Source organism: Crocodylus siamensis, chromosome 4, assembly GCF_052110815.1.
Source record: "Crocodylus siamensis isolate JL-2025a chromosome 4, ASM5211081v1, whole genome shotgun sequence".
Lineage (NCBI taxonomy): Eukaryota > Metazoa > Chordata > Crocodylia > Crocodylidae > Crocodylus > Crocodylus siamensis.
In genome coordinates this window covers 179,539,652-179,560,924 of record NC_143398.1, presented here as the reverse complement: position 1 = coordinate 179,560,924, position 21,273 = coordinate 179,539,652, and the positions used below count along the sequence as shown (strand labels likewise).

The following is a 21,273-nucleotide window of genomic DNA, read 5'->3' as shown; positions in this document are numbered from 1 at the left end:
CTTTCATTTAAATTAATTAGGCTCATTTAGACTGTTGCTGGCTCAGCTGCTGTTGTTGGACAGAGACTGGACTAAAATCTTCAGCAGATGTAATCCAGAGTGCCACTATTTCAATGGAGCTATGTCTCTTTACACTGATGATTTGACCCATTGGGTCATACATATTCACTGCAGTCTATGGGAGACTTTCAATACCTTTAGTCTGAAACAGAACTTTGATTAATTAGGATTATTCATGGCCTGTGGTTGGTCATAGACTGTGATGCAGTCACCTAGTATTTGAATATTTGGTCTTTTTAAGGTCTTTCAGGTTGGGCATAAACTGAGACAGCCCAACTACTTAGTTCACTTCTGCAACACTTCTTCTTTCTGTAATCTGTTGTAGACAGTGGGCATCAACACCTTGATTAACTTTCACATTATCATCCTAAGTAATTGCTGATTTGAAGCCACACTGCACTGTTTTTCCTTTGAAGCCTCTTATTATAGTTTCTGTTTTGATTTTGCATTGCAGTTAAAATGGCAAATGAAATCCAGATCACTGACATCACTGAGACCAGTGCTAAGCTCCGCTGGGGAAACCCTGAGCCTCAGTCTGCCTATGTTTTTGACATCACCGTCACATCAGCACATGACCACTCCCTAGTCCTGAAGCAAAATGTAACTGGCACTGAACGAGTCATTGGAGGCCTCAGAAGTGGGCAGAAATATCATGTAGTAATTATTGGTTATCAAAAATCACAAATCAAACTAAACTACATGGCAACGTTCAGCACAAGTAAGTTGGTTTTGTGTACACAAGCAATGAAAAAAACTGTGGACACAAGACATGTTAACAACAGTGTAACTTACACCAGTGTAGAAGGCGGGGCAGGGTAGCACCTTAAAGGCTAACTGATTCAGAGGGGCATGAGATTATGCCTACAAGTTTATGATTCTCTGAACTGGTTAGTCTTTAAAGTGCTCTCTCTCTCACCCTGCCTTCTATCTGACTTCAAAGTAACATAGCTAACTACCTCTTTTTTCATCATATAAGTTGCATGGGTATGTGAAGTAGACAGACTGCCAGTTGCCACAATAGGCACTTCTACCTGTAATAGGAGACAACACATGATATCCATCCATTGTAACTTATGCCAGTGTAGTTTCACCCCTGATTTTTCCTGAGCTAACGTTCACTGGATTCTAGTCACTTACAGTAGGGTAGTGATAAAAGTCATGTGTCATCTCTTTTACTTTGGTGGAAGGACAGTTTACACTAAAGTAAATGGATCATTCATTCAAACCCAGTTGAGATGCTGGAAAGGTTAAATGGAAGATCTGTGTAAACAAGAGAGAGTAAACTGGTGTTAAATTCTAAATATGGCTCACATTCTTCCTTTTAGCTCAGTGCCATGGTCTGGCAGTACAACATGAATTAGATTTGATTTTTTTGGCAAATATGAGTTATCATGTCAGCTGTGTTAAACTGACACAAACTCTAGGTATTTGTCTCCTACTGTATAGCTTAAAAGTCTGACACACTGGAGCCCCAATCTTGATTGTGATGGTTAGCTGATTATTATTAACATTAATATTATTAGTGATAATAATACTAGGGAAACAGTATAGATTTAGGCCTTGAAAATAAAAAATTGCTCAAATACGCTATTGTTTTCATCACCATTTCTATAACCTTTTACTTGTCCTACTCTCACCTATTCCATGTGTTCATATGGATGGGATCAAAACATGGTCTAATCCAGGGGTGGCCAACTTGTAGCAGGGGTGCCACAAGTGGCATGGGTAGCCTCTGTGTGTGGTATGCAGCAGATCAGGGAGAGAGCAGGAAGCACAGCGGCAGATACAGCAGGAAGCTGGGGAGCAGAAAGCAGAACAGCAGATTGGGCAGGGGAAGGGGATCAAAATGGTACTCTGGGAGGGTTTGGAGCTGATGTGTGGGGTGCCTGCAAAAAAGGTTGGCTCACACTGGCTAATCCTTTGAAGATTTGAGTCCATGTATACATAACTAGTAGAAAACTACCAAACCCTCTAGCATAGCTGGCTGTTGTTGCTCAATACAAGCCCAGGTTCCTGGCAGGTCAGCTCTAAGGTACACTGGCAAGCTGATGGTAGTTTGCGTAGTTCCTGCCAACACTATGCCTGGCTTAGCCCAGTGTTCTTAGTGCCTGATCCAATACCCAATGAAATCTGTGAGAGTCTTTCTGTTGACTTCAGTGGATTTGGATCAGGCTTGAAATCTCTTGTGTTCACAAGCAATAAACTCCCACAAAAATGTTAAGTAAAGACATCAACCCAGAGGAGAGAGAGGTGTTTGCACACATTGAATTAGAACCAATGATGCCTAGTTCAGTTATTTCCATAAAGATACACTTAGTGATGCCCATGTGTGCCCATAATTTAAGCAGAAATCCTCCTTGTGGAACTAGTACTATGGGATTTGTGGATGGGATGGCTTTCTTCTAGCTAAATTATACTTTTGAATTAATTTTTCCCTTACTTTTAGCAAAATCTATTTAATAAAATTATCTATTGCGATGTGCAGAAAAATCTTTCCCAGCAGAATTTACATTCACTGTCCAAGTGCTGAGTAGATCTGTGTGTCACTGATTATATTCAGTCCAAACATTATTTACAAATCACAAGTATAACTCCAACAACTTTGCAATTACAAAATGCCCTGGGGGGACCAAAACCTCAGCTGATGTCCATTAGCATAGCTCCATTAACACCAATGAAGCAGCAGTCTTACAACCAGCTGAGAATCTAGCCCACTGGGTTGGATCATTTCTTCCCCACCCAAATCCACATGTAGTTCTTCCCCCATCCCACACAGAAAGGAGCAGTTTCAGCCATGTTTGCAATTCCAACAACATGAAAAGTGGGTCAGTGGCTGTACTGGAAGGGAGAAGGAGTAGGTTAGGCAGGATGCCTTGTGGTGATTTCTTCTCCCCTGCAAGGTTCCTGAAAGAAGCTACATCCAGGGACTCTTCTCAGTAGTGCCCTTGCAATGTGGCTGTCAGGCCAACCTCTGGGAATTGATAGTGTGGGGGAAGAGCAGGTGTGAAGTTGCAGCAACTCCATGCAGCTCCAGTGCAGTGCTTAGAGTTTGAGAACTAATCCACGGGTGCAAGCAAATTCTCCCTTACTTCTAATTCTAATACAGAATAAAGCAGACATGTTAATGTTGTTGGTGGAGACTGTGAAATTAAATCAGCTCTGCCACGGTTAACCTGAAATTTATTACTCATTGTCTCAGCTGCAACCAATAAACTTTTCTAACATTTATGTAAACAAGCCCAGATCTGAACATTGTAGTTCATTTTTGCTTTCCCTTTCCATACTGGAACCAGGGCCAACAATTTTGTTTACCAGCTTTTATTTCAGTCCTTGACTGTTTGAACTTATCTGTTTCTGGCTGAGAGATAGAGTTGTCATTGAAGACTGTAGATTTCTAGTAGGCAAGCAAGATAAAGTAAGGGTTTTGAAAGATGGTTAGGAGGTGTGCTTCCTTTCCTTTCACTGCATACATCATTGCAGGATGTTTTCTCTTTGTATGACCATTCCATTTGACTTTGCTCCTACAGAGAGTCCACCCCAGCCCAGGGCACCTTCAGTAGCAACTGCCAACCTCATGGTGAACACCGAGCCTTTGGAAGTCCCAGAAACGGGTAAGTGACGCAGCAAGAATCACTGAAACAGGAAGTTTTGATGTCTTGGACTAGATTCTCAGCTAGAATCTGTTGCAATTCTACTGAAGTTAGTGACTTAAGTGGGCCTTGAATTAGCCATTACTGTAAATGAGAGTTGCTCCATTGGAATCAATGAACTATGATAATTTCTACCAGCTGAAAAGCTGGCCCTTTATTTTTGTCAGGATATAAATAATTTACTTAGGTAGTTAAGGTGCTAAGAGCTGGAAAGTTTCTTTTCCCTTATGGCCACAGTCTGCTGTCCAGCCTCTGAATGCTGCATTATACTTTATGCAATCCTATTGTTTCATAGTTTCATAGTTTCTAGGGTCAGAAGGGACCTGAGCAGATCATTGAGTCCAACCCCCTGCCATGGCAGGAAAAGTGTACATCTAGCCTCCTCTTAAAGACTATTGATTTTAATGGAATTGCATAGGGAGTGAGGTAGTACTCCATGGACCTGAGACAAAGCCTGCTCATGTCACTGATTTGAATTCCATCAATTTCAGTGAGGCTTTGCATCAGGGCTCATGCAAATAAGGCTGGCAGCATCTGATCCTTCAGTAGAGGCTAAGAGCCACCCAGTTAGCACATCTCTCAACAATCTGCTCCCTGGCAGAAGCTGTAAGGAATGCTTTGTGCTCCTGACATTCCTTATTGTATTTGGGTCCTGTTTTTGGAAGAGGATGAACTGTCCAGGGACTGAGCATCACCAGCAACATCATCAGATGCTTATTTCATATGGTATCTTTTGGTGGTAGTCAGGTCACCAGTCTCCATTCCACAATGTAACAAAAAGCTCTACCAAAATCCTGTTATCTACTAGGCAGACAATGGTAAAATATTTCCAGGGCATCCAAAAAAGATTAGTTGCATGATATTTTATAAATGTACAGTAATGCAACTGATTTATTGGGTTTTCCTTATATTGTACCTCCGACTGCCAGACCATCCTCCCACTAATTTCTTTCCACCCTGTTTTATTGTAATAAGCAATTCATGGAACCCGACTCAGTGATTAACAATTTGTTTATTACCATTCATTGTTAACATATAATCATTATAGCTAATAACATCTCCATTTTGTTTTCATTGGCCATAGAGACCTTCTATTAACACCACCAAAAGCATGCAAAAAGGACTTATTTTAATCTTTTGTTTATTTTAAAGTCTTGTCTTTACTGTAACGTTATTTTCATTGTAAACAGATTATATACTTTTGAGAGTTAAAAATGTATGAACAGGCAAGATTTCTACAGCAGTGTAGGGGATTAGGAGATTCAGGCACCCAGTTCTTACTTGTTCCCTGTGAGAGTCAAACAACTTTAATGCCAGTCCACATGCCGCATTGATTTCAAGGGATTTGTACAGGGGCCTGTGTATGGGTGCCTGTGTATATTGGTATATGTGTCCCTGTGTATCTGAGACACAGAGAAGACAATCATGGAAGACAATCATCCTCGACTGTGAGGGATTGCCGAAGAATGAGTGCAAACCATGGTAGAATTCAGCAGTTTTCTGGAAACCAAGTTTAGGCTTCTTCAAGTGGTATATAAACTACTAAAGAAACTTACAAGTCCTGGCAGTTTCAAGGTGCTCTGAGGCAGTGACATTTCTGAGAGCTCTGAAAAAGCATGACTAGCTTTCCCAGAGTTGATGTAGGCACAGAAGGGAAATCTTATTACTGGCTCAGTGTGTGTAACTGTCAATACATCTGAACTGTACTGTTCAGCAACACCACTTTGAACTTGTTGGCTCCAGACCGGGAACATTTCATTTCCGTGCTTTTCTGGACAGCATATCATTGCTTGGATTTGCTGCAGTACACCAAATGCTTTTTTCAGTGTCCCTTTTTCATTTGATACATGCCACCATACTCACTTGTTTCATTTTCATTGTCCATTATGTGTACTCTAATAGTTCCATTCTGTGCATTATTGGCCTCTGCTCTTCTCCGCACCACCATGTGTTATTCTACATCTGCAGTGCCATTGCCAGCATGTGAGGGTACTTGTTCTTGTCTGTATGTTTAACCCTTGTTTTTCAGTTCTTCAGAAACAGCCTTACAAGATTCATGTCATACTGAGTCCATTTGTCCAAATTTAACTTCACAGGTTGTACACCACACTGTAGGAACTCTTAGGGGTTGAAGTGAAGAACAAAGCAGCATCAAAATACATTAAGCTGTCGTACTGTATGTATTTTAGCAGGCATATGTGAATGTGGAATACAGGCTCATAGGAAATATATGTTGTGTACACTGAGACTTTTGCTGTGAGTGCTTTGGTCCCAAAAAAGGAAGAGTGTCTAGTAGCTAGCAATCTTGTAGAAACATACCACTTAATAAATAATTCATGGATGGCATTGCTTATCTGGATTGTTTCAACATGCATACAACATAAAACAGAATGCTCTTCTTGAAAAGCACTGCTTAACATAAACTTTCCTTCAAACCTTTGCGGCAGTCATCTGACTTGGATAAGAGGCATGCATTTAAAAGTTCTAACATGTCACACAGTAAAAGCTGAATGCTGCAGTCCTTATATAGACAAAAACTGATATTAATGAATAGGAGGTGAGGAAGAACTGTAGGATATAGTCCCAAAATATTAGTTCAAGATCACAAGTGAAATACTCCAGTCTGTATTAATTTTAAATGAGACCTGAAAACAGTGGGTGCCTAGACAGGTATTTCAAAGTGTTGTACTTAGAATGCTCAGGCACTGCTGTAGCATCATGTGTGTAAGCCGCTGTGGGTTTAAAAATGCCCATGGGGTGCTTTAACTAAAGCTTGTTGAATGATTTTTAGTTAAAGTGTCCTGTGGCCATTTTTCAATGTGCGGGGGCTTAATACATATTAGGCTGTAGTGTTTTAATTGTAGCAGCTGTCCAGAAACTGCTTTAAATTAAAATGCCATCTCTGCCACCATCGAGCAGGTATATAGGCACCCAGTAAGAGCATTTAAAAAGCGTTTTAAAACTAAAATTCACCCAAGTTGAACAGTTTTTTAACTGGTAGGATCTGGGCACACATAGGAATAGTCTCTGACTTCAGGAGGATGTTTCTATGTAAATAGCAGCTCCTCAGAGGTTCATAATCTGGTCTTCAGTAAGCAAACACCTCTGATTGTGGTAGGTGTGGGCGTGCCATCCAGTTTAGTTAGATGTTAAACTATGAAACCATATTGTAGAACATGTACTACTAAATACCAAGTACAGCTCAGTAGTAGATAAATTATGTAGCAATTACATTGTTGCTTTCATTTAATTAATTACTTAGGGTGAAAATTATGTGCCAAGCTGTGCAGTCCTTGCATGAGCTAAGAAGAGCCAGTGTCCAGGAGCACTCTCCTTTTCCTTTGTCAGTGCTCACTGAGTCAGGTTCTACTTTCTGTGAGGGAGGCCCAATATGGATTTGGAGATGCCGTGTTCAAGTGTGATGCTTGGTGAGGGACTTCTCACTGCACTCATACATAAAGGAGTGATAATATGGCTGCTAAAGCTTTGTGAGTGCATGAATTGAGGAGGGCATGTCTAGCAGTGATTGCAGTATTTTATGCAATCCAAAAGGAGCTAACTTGATCAGGACATGAATATGGGCAAATCCTGACCACTGGAAGCACCTCTAGCCAGTGCCAAGGCAGCACACCCTTTACCTTTTCAACAGGTATAGCTAGTATCATTTTGTGCTGGGCTTCCTCAGAAATTATTATGCTATTATACCATATGCAGTCATGATGCTTGTCCTTACCTCTGCTTGGTAAGGGCAGCCCCATGCACTCTGGCCTATAACTGAGCCTTCAGCCCTTCAGGTAAGATAAATTACTTTGAAACCCAACCTGGATTTGGAGAAGCAGTGAAATTTGGTGGAGGGAGGAGGGGAGGGGAAATGGGAAGAAGTGTTTTATTTGTGGAATCACAGAAAAGTGATATGCCACAAATTTCATATGGGCCATGTAATATTTTATGCTGTTCTGGCACACTCACTATGCTCTGTTAGGCACTAGAGGCATGAAGACAGCAAGCCTATGCAAATGAGGTGCATGCACCAGCTGCTTAGCATGTTTAATTTAGTGGGATCAGTGCAATGTATGTGCACATGCTATTCTGTGGTAGGAGCCACAAGCAGGGTTCAGCTCAGGCTCACAACAGTTCTATTTATGACATTTTTAAAAGCTTGACTTCTCTTTGTTTGCTGTTTGGCTTTTCAGCTTTTAACCCTTTCAGAGTCATTTAACCTTTGCACATTTTGAAATTCAAATTTGACAGATCCTTGCTTGCTGGATTTTGACATGGGCACTCAGTGCAAGGAGTATCAGGTTATGTGGTTCTTTGACTACAAAAACAAGATCTGCACCCAGGTGTGGTATGGTGGGTGTGGCGGTAATGCCAATAGATTTGAGACAGAAGCTGATTGCATTAGCAGATGCTTGAAGCCATGTAAGTACCATGCAGGGTTCATCATTTTGCATTTTATAATACTGTCAAATAAAGTTTCCAACTGGCAAAAAATACTGGTTTAAAAACAACCTCCAACACACTTTTCCCCCCTACAGCAACTGAGAATGCCATGCAGCAACCACCCCTTGAGAACAGATTATTGTCAGGTAAAAGCACAGATGAAGCAGATTCTGTATTTAATCTTTAGATCATTTTACAGTTGTGTCATTGTGTAGAGCACTTCTGCTGCAAGCTTTGCTGTCATGGGACTAGGAGAAATGTAATTGGATTGTATGTCTTCTTTTTTCCCCTCTCCATTGGTTGACTTGAGTAAGATCCCATCACATGCTTTGCATGAATATGTTGTCTGCATGGATTGTCTTATACCACAAAATGCAACAGTGATGCAAGTTGAACATAGCTGTCTCAAAATGGTGCACTTTATTTCATGTTAAGCATGTGCTCACTAAATTAGAGAAGTGCTATCAGCAGGTAACCCAAGTTATCACTCTGTAACTAACATGTCATTGTCTAGTTGGATGCTTTTTCCTCTTAAATATTTCAGTAGACAAGTATAAAATCAGCATTTATGTAAGTGAAAAAATGTGCCTTGTGGCTTGAATCTTGAGTCTAAGTGCTGTTCTTATGCAGGGCTGAAAAAAACCAAGGAGGAAGGAATTCACTAAAAATAGCAAAGATTTCTTCAAGAATTTCCTCTGCTCTAGACCCAAGGGTTTCCAGCCATGTAGACTGGAAGAGGAGATGTGACCTTGGGTACATTTTGGGTCAGGAAGAATAAAATAGAAAGCAGAGAACTGGAACTATCGGTGCTAATAGGAGAACTTTTTTCTCTAAATTGACAGACATAATACAAGAAACTGAATGTAGTAGAATCATGCTACCATTAATGGAATCATGTCTTCTTACACTGTATCTATTCAGCCTGGTGATCATTACATACAGTGACACTTTGCTGAGAGTAAAATGTAATTTCACTTAGCTGACCAGGAAATGTAATTTCAGTTCTTTGAAAAATGCTGAGGTTTTGGAGGTTTCAGGTGATTGTTGTGTTGGTCTAAGGACATAGGCAGGCAGAATACCAAACTATTTCTACACCCAAGAATGCTGAGGGAATTGGCTGGAGTCATTATGGGACCATTGGCAATGGTATTTGAAGACTTGTGGTACTTGGGAGAGGTCCCAGAAGACTGGAAAAGGGCCAGTGTGGTGCTAGTCTTTAAGAAGGGGAGGAGGGAGGATCCAGGAAACTATAGGTCAATCAGTTTGACCAATACTAGGTAAAATTTTGGAAAAAGTTATCAAGAAGTCTATTTATAAGAGACTGCCAGACGGCATGATGCTGAAGAATAGTCAGCATGGTTTCATTGTGGGCATGTCATATCTGACCAACCTATGATCAAGTAATGAACTCCTTAGGTGAAGGAGATGCAATTGATGTCATACACTTAGATTTTATGAAGGCCTTCAATATGGCCTCCCATGACACTCATAAAAAAACTGGGGGATTGTGGGTTGGCAGAGTCCATGGTCAGGTGTGTTGGGAACTGGCTAAGAGGTCAAACCCAGAGAGTGTTAGACAGGTCTGTATCATCTTGGCAGGAGGTGGCCAGTGGTGTCCCGCAGGGTTCGGTTCTTGGTCCTGTGCTGTTCAACATCTTTATCAACAATTTAGATGAGGATGTGGAAAGCACGATGGCCAAGTTTACATAAAATTTACATACAATACTTAGTTATGGGGAAAAGCAGTCATGTTAGGGGATAGGATGAGGATCCAAGTGGAACTGGATAAGCTGGAAAGGTGGGTGACGTGGAACCGGATGCAGTCCAATAAGGATAAATGCAGAGTACTTCATCTGGGGAGAAGTAACCAGCAACATGAATATATGTTAGGAGGAGATGTCCTGGCCAGCACAATCGCTGAAAGGGACCTCGGGGTTATGGGGTTGATTACAAGAGGAACATGAGCTGCCAGTGCAACACTGTAGTCAAGAGCTAATAGCATACTGCAGTGCATTAGCTGATGCATTGCAAGAAGGGCTAAGGTAGTGATCCTTCTTCTCTACTTGGCACAGGTGAGACCCCAGCTGGAGTACTGTGTCCAGTTCTGGGTGATGCACTTCAAAAAAGATGTGGAGAATCTTGAAAGGGTCCAGAGAAGGGCCACAAGAATAATTAAGGGCCTGGAAGACAGACCTTATGAGGAAAGACTATAGGATCTGGGACTGTTCAGCCTGGGGAAGAGAAGACTGAGGGGAGAACTTGGTGGTCATTTATGAGTATGTAAGGAGTGATTATCAGGAGCTGGGATAAAAACTGTCCACTAGGCACTCCAGGGGAGGACAAGGAGCAATGGCCATAATCTGTAATAGGATGGTTTCAGGTTGGTTGTAAGTAAAAACTTCTTTATGGTAAGGGTGACCAGACTCTCGAATAGACTTCCCAAGGAGGTAATGAAGTTCCCAACCTTTGAAGTCTACAAGAAGAGATGGGACAGACACCTTGCAGGGATCATGTGATCTCAGCAGTATTCCTGCTCAGAGGAGGGTGGTTGGACTCAATCCTTAATTTCTGTGATACATGTTAGTATTTCCAGTATCTATTTTAAAGCATATACATATAGATTTTTTTTCTGTTCTGCAAACAACATCAAAATCTTAAGGATTCTCCTCCGCCCCCGGATTTGGAATTTTATATATATACATTTTCATACACACACACATACATTCATACAGGAAATACTAACATGTTTTGGTATTACTTCCAAATATACAAACAAATATATTTTGAAATACTAACTGATATATATGGCATGGATAACTTTCCATGTGGTGTGCGGCAGCAGAACTGGGTAACCTAGCCATTTGGGGAGTTACAGAGCCTCAGCGTCAAAGGTTCCCTGGATCCCTAGCAGCTCTGAGTGTGGAACTTTATACCTAGGGAATGTGGAAACCTAATACTCCTAGCATACCCAGCAGAAAATCAATATTTTTCCAGCAAAATTGAAGTTTTTTTCATGGAAAATCTGAAATTTGTAGAAATGGAGTTTCCTGTCAGAAAACTGTTTGGCTAGAATATTCCCAACCTGCTTTGCTTGCCACCTCTGATGCTATAATTCAGTTTCAAATAATTTAGTACTTTGCTTATTGTCCCTGGTCATGGAGTTACAGGATGATGGGATATTCTCAGATGTAAGCTGAAAATAGAAAGATCAAGTTCTTAGCTCTTAGAGATGCAGATAAGTGATCAACTTAAAAGTATGCCCCTCTTGCTTCCTATAAACTCAAAAACCACAAGAGGCAAATAGGGACCACCTGCCATGTTTAATTTTAAAATTGTTCATGGTTTTCAAGCTATTATCACAATTTGTCATCACTTTAGGATGGCAAGTGGTACTGCAGCATTAACTCCATGGTATTTTCCTGTTTCAGTATGTTTATCTGTATTGTAAACTCTAGATACAAATTAGATGCCCTGGAGGCAGTGACAGCCTCAGTGCCTAAACCACTAGCATAATTCAGTCAACTATATGAATGATTTGCTCATTAACAGCACACAGTTTCCCACGCACACCTGAAATTTTCATGGTAGTGTGATATGTTGAGATCCCAGGGGCAGCCATGACATATCCTGGTGGCCAGAAAATTCCTGCCCTGGCTCCAGCTCTAGGCCCTCAACTCCACTTGCGTGCCATCCCTTCGATGGTATTATTTTGGAAGGAGGAAGGTTGCCTGAGGGACCTAAAGTGAGCCTACTGTTGTTCCCATATCAGAATTTGGTCTTCTTGGCCTCCATCTTTTTACTCTAGTTGAGAGCTCTAGCTCTAGTTCATGGACTGGACTGAGCTTCAGGGTTCCCTGCTTCTTGTCTTGCCCTATCGGGCTCTATCCAAGCCCCTGCAGCCTCCCTGGACCCCCTCTATCTGTATGGGCCCCAGACCCATCTGTTCCAAGGTCTTTATTTATGTCCTCTCTTGGGCTGCTGAGTCTCTCTAGGCTCTCCCAGTTTGCTTATAGTCACCGGCACCTCTGGAGAGCTCTTCCTTCTCAGCCTCCATGGCCAGACAGGCTACCCTGGCTCTGGCCCTGCCTTATATCTCTCCCAGGGCCCTGCCTCTTCTGGTTAGGTGACTCTCTTTGGTTGTTTGCAGATGCCTGCTAATTAATCTCTTTAGCTAGTGGCCCCCCAGTCACAGCTGTGCCCTGCCTGCCCTGCAGTGCTCGCTCTGGGCTGCTTCTCTCAAAGTGACAGAGCATCCCAGGCTCTCTGTCACAAGAGGATTATTGAGGTAAAAGATGCAGTCCTTTATCTTATACAGAATTAGCCAGGCAGAGCTCTTTTTCACAACAATATAAGAAAAATGCAAAGATTAGCCAAAGATTATTCTTAGTTTTATTTCAAAATTATTTGATATTTCTTTGCAACGTCTGAAACAAAATTCTGTGCTTTTGTTGTGAATAGATCACTGGTTCATTCACTGTCAGTTAATGGTGATTGGTTGGATGCACCATGCTAGTCTGGTACTTTTGGCTGCAAACTGAAGATAAAGATCTATTAACAATTGCACAGGAAACTAACATTAGAATTTGATCACTTAAACAGAAATAGAACTCATACATGAGAGTTTGTCTGGCCTAAGCAAACCCACAACCTGCCAATCCCTGCCCTCCACCCCTCCAAAACCAAAAGAGAAAAAATGGAGGTTTTTAAAAGGATAATGGTTAGATTTATTACAGAATTTTTTGAAGTATGTAAAAAAACACATATTTCACTGTATTCTAAAGAACTGGATTAGGAGATCATGCTTAACCTCTGCATTATTTACTTCTCTCTTATAAATGGTGAGTGTGGCTGGGGTGAAGCAAGTGCTAAGGCGCATGGTAGACAGCGCAAAGCGTGCAAGTTTGGGGCCACGGCAGAAGTGCTTATGGTGCAACCTGTCAGATTCCAGTGAATCTGTGAATTCTGTTAAATACCTTGTCACAAGGACATGACAAAGGAAGGAAGGAATGCTGAGTGCACAGTATTTGGAAAGATGTATGGTTTACAACCCACAGACTGATGTTAAAATAACATTTCACATGAAATAAAGCTAAAAGTAAAGAAGAGTAAAACTGGTCAGAATATAGTGATAATGGTTGGAACTTGAAAACAGGATGGGATACTACCGAGGATGCATGATCTTTCATAAGGCTGTAAATTACATAATCAAATGAGAAACAATTAAGTGTATAGGAAAATGTTGCTTTTCATAGAATCATAGACAATTAGGGTTGGAAGGGACCTCAGGAGGTCATTTAGTCCAACCCCCTGCTTAAAGCAGGACCACCCCCAACTAGATCATCCCACCCAAAGCTTTGTTTATCTGGGTCTTAAAAACCTTCAAGAATGGTGATTCCATCACCTCTCTGAGTAACCTGTTCCAGTATATTACTACCCTCCTAGTAAGAAAATTCTTCCTATTATCTCACCTAAACTTTCCTTGCTGCAACTTGAAACCATTGCTCCTTGTTCTGTCATCTGCCACCGCTAAGAACAGTCTAGCTCCATCCTCTTTCAAACCCTGCTTCAGGTAGTTGAAGGTTGCTATTAAATCCCTGCTCAGTCTCCTCTTCTCTACTGTAGCCCCAGGTCCTTGTCTGTAGAGCTGCTTTTTGTTTGCATCTGATGGGTTTTTTTAAAATGTTTGTCCATGTTTAATTGATATATAAAAACAATAAACTTGGGTAAGGGGTTCTTTTTTAAAAAGCAAACTCCTTCACAAAATGTAAAATGGGAAAATGAATTTAATTTTTTCTTTTGCAAAAAGCTGTCTTTATAACAGAACAGGGAAATAAAGACATTTTTTGGCCATTACCATTAAAACTTTCTCCTGACATGGAAAGGAGATATTGCTACTTCATCTTTTCCATAGTTTATATGAATAATCTTGTTTTAACTAAAACAGAGAGAGGTAGTTGGCTGAGAAGTCAGACAGAAAGCAGAGTAGAGCTGCATCATATAGAATAAATCAAAGATGCTCTCTTAACAGCATCTTCATTAGCTGCTAAGGAGGGCCTGTCTTAACTAAAGCAACCCCAGCAAATTATCAGTGTGTTAACAGTGCAGAAACTGAACTGACTGACATATGAGACTCACATTTGGTAAAGATTGTCAAAACATGTGTCATAAAGCAGAGGGATTTACAGCTCAAAACATTTCAGCAGTAAAAAGAAAACAATTAAAATGAAATGCCAATATCAGAAGCTAAGTGTCACGGTGCTTGTGCAGGTAATGGCCATGTGATAAAGTGCACAGGTATGTGATGAAGAAATTTAAATTGAATCTGACACCCCAATTTTTTGATCCAGTCCCTAAAACTTATACTAATGTTCCAGGTCCCAAAACAATTTCCAATACCCAGTCTTCTTATTTCTAAATACTGTAATCCTGTCCCGAGAGGCCATTTTTAAGGGGTTCTTTGCCAAGCCTGTTTTTAATCAGAGTTTCAAATTAATCCCAAATTATTTCCCAAAACAGAGTTCAGGGAGTATTATGCTGTGTTCTTTGGCATTTATCTTGATTAAAATAAGCGCACTTGCCAATATACCTTTCATTCTCCATTTCCTCCCAGTCTGGCACTTTGGGATCCTAGAACTGTCATTGCTTTCTATTTGGCAAACCCATTGCTGTAGTGAGTGAACAGTTGATGTTTGATACTATTAATGGGAAAAATGAAACTAGTAGAAATGGTAGTTTACAATTCCCTTTTCGGGAAGCTAGGACCTTTATTCTCATTAATTGCCCCACGTGGTAAATAGTCCCATTAAAGGATTTGAGCTGTGCATTTTTATGTTAAAAAAGGCTAATTCTTTTCACCTTCTTGGTTTTGTTAAGGTTGATTCAAATTTGTAATTGGGGAAAGGATTGCAAATTACAGAAGCTGTCATATACATAGGCAAGGATTTTTAAACAGTTCTAATCATTTAGGTAGCTGAAAATGTTCACTGCCCAATTTGCAACACTTTACAAAAGGCTTTTATTTTAGGTTGTTTCAAACTGGGAGCCCTAAACTTGAATTACCTAAAATAAACTCTTTTTGTTTTTTTTAAATACAGTGTACAGAAGTCTCATCTAAGTTTTATGCAGGAAAAGGAAAGTTTTAAAAAGTACATAGGTGACATAAATTAAAAGAAAAAAAATCAATCAATTAAAAGGTGCTTTGATTTTGCCTGTTGTCAAATCTCGCACATATCTTACAGAATTGAATGCATATGCTATAATGCTGAAGGCCATTTATTAGCTGTAGAGTGTTATCACTCTTGCAACTGTTTATAAATTTCATAAACAGTGAATTTGTTACCAAAAAAGTGTGTAGCTAAGAGATGAAAAAATATTCCTACAGTTTAAGTATCTGATTTTTCCTCAATTTAATTAAGACCATTTATGGGATTTGTATATTTATTTGTTTGTTTTCATATGCTGCATGTGATTAGAGTCATGTGCTATACTGAAGAATGCCAGCATTAAACAAGAGACCAAGCAACTGGAAATACTTAAAACTATATTTGGGTCTGGCTAAGCTGTTCTTGGTACAGCACGTAAGGAAAGGAAACAAAGGACATATTTATGCACACCTAAATTTACTGCACATTAACTTAATACAAATTATGTAGGTTTAGGCAAACATCTTCATGTGCAGGATTTAAAGTGCATTAATGCTATGTGTGGACTGACTTGGGACTAAAGTTAGTCCCAAGTTTGTCCACACACACACACACACACACACACACAGAGTGTTAATGCACTTCAATACATCTACATGTGCATTAATGCGGTTTAACTATTTGCACTTAAATTTGATACCTGCATTTGAAGGTATCAAATTTAGGTCCGAATAGCTTAAATTCACTATTTTCAATGCACATTAAGGGTGAGCACGTGTAGACATGCACCCTTAATGCACATTAACTTAGGTTAATACACATTAAAGCATCACATGTAGACATGCCCAAAGGGTATTAACAATTTTTAACCCCACCCTGTAATTCAGAGGAACTGCTAGATCTCTAATGCAAATTTGAGCAGCTAAGGACCACTCTAACTTTCACTCTTTGCTCTCAAATTTCTCTATGACTGCTGTGCCAAACAGGTCATCCGAACATAGAAACATGACACCAGAAGTGTCCTCTTCATTTCCCCTCCTTGCCCTTTGAGGCACTGGGGCAATACAAATAGGACTGTAGGACCTGAACCTCAACCATTATTTAACAATAACTATTAGACCATTGATCCTGTGCTATAAGTTTTCAGGTTTCTACAGGACAAAGGAGTTCCTATGTTATTTTTATCTGTTTGCAAACATTTTGCCACTGTACTCACTGCTCTATGGAATGTGTTCTCATTAGTTTTCATTTTGTTCTTGGCCAAGCGCAGAACTACTACAGCTAATAATGGTAAAATATTTTTGCCAGATTCTGCCCATCACATCATGGCCATTTAAGGCAATAGTTGATACTGTAGTGCTCAGCAGAAAGCAGCACTTTTTACATGGCAAATTATTTGAATGCTGTAAATTGTATTTCTAGGAAAGGCTGTGGCTCTGTTAATCCTTTTTTCATGCTTGTGCCAGACTCTGTTGGGTGGTGAATCTCTTGGATGATACATGGTTTCTTATTATGTCTTTTGTATGAGTTGCTACACAATAAGCCCAGCTGAGAGACTTCTACTTTCTGGTTGCTGTCAAAAACTTGACCACTTTCATTTTTTGTAGCCTCCTGGGATTGCAGAGCACAGTGTAGCCAGAAGCCACTGTGAGAATGATCGTAATTGCATAATCTGTTAGCAAATATTTACTAATCTGTGACATAGGGTATGGACAAACAACACAATTATGCTGATGGCAGGGGGAGAGAGGGGGATTTGCCCTGTTTCAAGCTGTTCTAATAGTTTTATGTGTCTGTTTTATCTCCAAGTAAGTGGAAGCTAAATCTCAGTAATTTTGAGCAGTTCACAGAATCATAGAAAAGTAGGGCTGGAAGAAATCTCAGGAAGTCATTTGGTTCAGTTGGATCAGATGTCCTCCTGGGCTCAAGACAGGCTCAGCTCTGACTAAACCAAGTGGCCATGTCTACACGTGTGCTTTACTGTGGAGTAGACTATTCAGCTGCAGAGTAAAGTGTCACCATTTACAAGTGCAATGCTATTAGGCTGCAGTAAACTAACTAATTAATACTGCCATAAAATAGTATTGTCAGAGACAGTACTATCTTACAGTGGAGTAATTAACTGCAATTACACATTTAGATGCTGACTGTGGGCTTAAATCATATCTGGTCAGCCCAGCCAGCAAGGGGCCAGATTCCTGACTGCCACCCAGAGCCAACCCTAGCAGGGTGCGGGGCCCAGGGAAAATCAGTCTGTGCAGGGTCCCCTTAACACTGTGCAGGGCTGTGGTACCCCTGCAAAGGCCGGGGGTGGGCTCTGTGCTTCTTCCACGGCATGTGTCTGAGCCACCAGCTCCAGGCAGCCCCCACAGGAGGGGCCGTGGCCTCTCTGCCCAGCTCCATGGGGCTCCCCCAAAGCACAGGGCCTGGGGTGGTCACCCCAATTCGCTGTACCCTAGGGACAGCTCTGCTGCCACCTAACCACATGGTACTACACTTTAAGTACCCCTGTGCCCTGGCCAACTGCTCCACCATCTGATGCTGCCACCTGGAGCCTGGGGCAGAGCAGGGCAGGAGTGGCCCTGGCATAAATTGCTCTGGGCTAGTTCAAATTACTGCTGTCCTGGGCACCTGGGAGTAGTTTACTTCAGCTCAAACTGCTCCAGAGCTTATTGTTCTAATTAATTGCACGTATAGATGCACCCAATGTCTGTCAAAACTGCTCTTGAAAATTTCCAGGGATAGATATTCTACAACAGGGACTGGCAATTATTTCAGGTGGAAAGTCGCTTAATAAGTTTTGTTGAGCTGTTGAGGGCTGCATGGGTAGCCTCACCCCTTGACAGTTGCCCTGCCCCCTTGTTGCCATCTTGGGACTGGAAGTCCCACCCCTAACCTATGACCTTTGTCACTAGAAGTCCCTCCCTTTGCCCCCCAGAAATCCTCGTTGTGGGGGGTGTTTGCCATCTTAGTACCAGAAAAAAACCCAAATCATACACTAAGTCAAACACTGACTATAACATATTTTAATTTTATTATGAAAAATATTTTGTTATGATTTGTGTTTGTGTATTGTATATAGAGGTGGCTGTATATTGACTCAAAAATAAATTCTTAGTTTTGTATATTGTGTGTGTGTATGGTGTGTGTGTTTGTATGTTTGGGTGTGGGTGGAGTGTGTGTGTGTGAGTGTGGTGGGGTGTGAGAGGGTGTAGGTGTATGTGTATGGTAGGATGTAGGGGTGTGTGTGGAGGGTTTGTGAGGGGGTGTGGCGGCGTGTGTGCAGAGGCATAGAGTATGTTGGGGGGTTGTGTATATGTAGGGCTTTGTGGGAGCACGGTATAGGTCTGCGGGTTTGTGGGGTGTGAGGGAGGGCAGGGGGTGTGTGGGGAAACCCCTGCACTGCTCCCACGGTGCAGCAGCAGCAGGTGAGATGCTCAGGGCACAGGTGCTCAGTGGGGTGCAGCTCTGGCCAACACTGTACATCGCAGCAGGGAGCACAGCATCAACCTGTGATTTCTGTTTTAATAAGGAGGTTGCTTCTTTAAAACTGCATGGCATCCATAACCATAGGGCCGCTGAAAACAGTGAGTCTCTGTCTTTGCATGCATATTGTAACAGGACATGTTTGACTTTGTACGTCTGTGGAACTACAGAAAAGCAGGGCACGGTCTTCCCATTTTGTCTAATGCTGAGTCATTCTATTTCTCTGTTATTTTATAGTTACAGATATCTGCAGGTTGCAAAAAGAAGAAGGAACCTGCAGGAATTTTACGCTAAAATGGTACTATGACCCAGATACCAAAAGCTGTGCAAGGTTCTGGTATGGTGGTTGCGGTGGAAATGAAAACAAATTTAAGACACAGAAAGAATGTGAAAAAGTTTGCATTCCTGGTAAGTGGAGTCCCATCTTCTATTACCAGTTTACATTAGGGTATATTACCTGGAAGCACGCAAAGGAACTACTGGTCATAATAATTATTAATTGATCTCACGTACTGTAAATTGGAGTAGGTCCATTGAGTTCAATAGAACTACATTGATATACACTGATTGAAGGTCCAGTCTATAGCCATTATGGCTTTAGGAAGTTACATCATTGGTGTGATCTGAAAACACAGACTTTTGTCCCCAGAATCTGCATCATATGAACATTCGAGAAAGAGAGTTCTTTTAAAAGTATTAGTCCTGACAATCATGAAGCCTCCTTTTATTCTTACAAGGTCTAATTTAAAACCAAGTGGCATAAATGAGAATCTTCCTGCTGGACTGTCTTTGCTCATTAATTTAGGAGGAACTGCAATAGTAAATTAAAGCAAGGTTGTGAAAAAGGCATTGCTCACAAGGGCCAAGTACACAAAACTAGAAAGAAGAAAATATATTAAATCAGTTCTAAGCAGCATCTGACAGTAAGGTGTGGGGGTAGAGGAAGAGGCAGAGACTGAGGAGAAGGGGGTGGGCAACTGTTGGTGACTGGAAGAAGTGGGGGTGGGGAGCAAAGGATGATGTGTCCACCTGGCCTCCCCCCAGACACTATTTTCTTTGCTGTAGCAGTTGGTGGGAGGAGGGAACAAATTTAAGAAAACCCTCCAAAAATTATATTCTATACCTGGAAAATTATAAAAAAACCCCAAAAGGTAAAAAGAATCAGCTTTTATTTACATAAAAATACATAAGTTGAATCCTTTAATGGAACTGCTTGCCATCTCAAGTTGTGATAAATTTTCTATATATAAATTATTAGGGAGAGGGAGGGGGATCATCTTAAATTCAGAATCAGCTTATATTTGAGTAAATATGGTCAATACAGTACAGCCATGAGAAGAGATGCTGAACATGCAGTGGTCACAAAATAAATGATTTATTTTTCTTCTCCTTCATTTTTTCAGGTCATGTTAATCCTGGGGTTGTTACGATGATAGGAACTTAAAGACGGCAATGTGTCAACATATACCTCTCAGAGAACCAGGAGTCAGCCATTGCCATCTTACCCTTTTAGAAGCTAAGGGTATAAATTACCTTGCACTGTACTATTTCATGCTTTAAATTCCAAGCAAGCCTTGAAGAAAGTGTTTTGCTGCATGACCTATCAATATGGTGCTAAACTGTTTGTGGACTGAGTGCTACATGTGTCCGGGTTATATTGTAGAGCTTAAACATTATGTAGTATTTACCCACTGCAGGTTATTTTGTTTGAACATGTCTACAAATTACCATTTCTTTTGGATTCCGGCATTACGCCTATCTAAGGCAATGTAAAATGTAGAAAATAAGGGGGGAAATCATTTCACTGCAACTGTTTATGTACCTGCTTTTATCATTTTCATATCTGAGCATAACTTTAGATGGAAAGCCTGTGTGTAGGAGAGTAGTTAATTCTGATAAACAAGCAGTTTAAATTGTTCATTCTGTTTTTACTCTTGCTGGATTAGATCTCAAACTAACTGTCTTTTATGCATTTGTAACATACATGATCAATCAAACCAGTAAAGGGGAAAAAAAAGCAAGATTTTTTAATACAAATGCACTGCTGGGACCAATGCCTCAGTTAAAGAATTTTTAAATTGTGGTGTAGAATGTTTTTGGCATTCCTCTAATGTTGTGTGTTTTATAATTTTTTTTCTTGCGGGGCTGGGGATTTTATTTTTATTGTGGTTTTTGTTTTTATGAAGTCTATACAAAAGAACTTTTAAATGAAGTCTAATGGAGATTTTGAGACTTGTATGTTGTGTCTTATTTATTTAAAATTATGGTTGCGTTCATAACTTCAGGGAAACTACTTGCATGTATAACTTTAGCGCATGCATAGATCTGCGCATGGTCAAGGTACTTATCCTTTATTTTTGTAAGGGCAAGCAAAACACTAAAAGTGAATTTTAGAGACAAGGCAATAATAGTACTTCACTCTCCTATCACAGTTATTGCCCATAAATGTTAAAGTAATTTACAAAACCATTATTCCCATTTTGTAGGTGAAG

The 21,273-nt window shown here is 40.6% G+C and overlaps 1 protein-coding gene across 6 annotated transcripts in view; it reads left to right on the top strand.

The window, feature by feature from the left end:
- The window catches only part of COL6A3 (collagen type VI alpha 3 chain), a 120,390-nt gene extending 99,379 nt beyond the window's left edge, over window positions 1-21,011 (top strand). For 4 of the 6 annotated variants that reach the window (XM_090045004.1, XM_090045009.1, XM_090045010.1 and 1 more), the window contains 6 exons: window positions 515-778; window positions 3,588-3,671; window positions 7,962-8,132; window positions 8,249-8,299; window positions 19,019-19,189; window positions 20,185-21,011. In XM_090045004.1, the coding sequence (XP_089901130.1) occupies window positions 515-778; window positions 3,588-3,671; window positions 7,962-8,132; window positions 8,249-8,299; window positions 19,019-19,189; window positions 20,185-20,225 (782 nt within the window). In that variant the 3' untranslated portion in view covers window positions 20,226-21,011. The remainder of the gene's footprint in view (window positions 1-514; window positions 779-3,587; window positions 3,672-7,961; window positions 8,133-8,248; window positions 8,300-19,018; window positions 19,190-20,184) is intronic. The other 2 variants (XM_090045005.1, XM_090045006.1) reach the window with 2 other exon arrangements.
- Window positions 21,012-21,273: the final 262 nt, after the last annotated feature.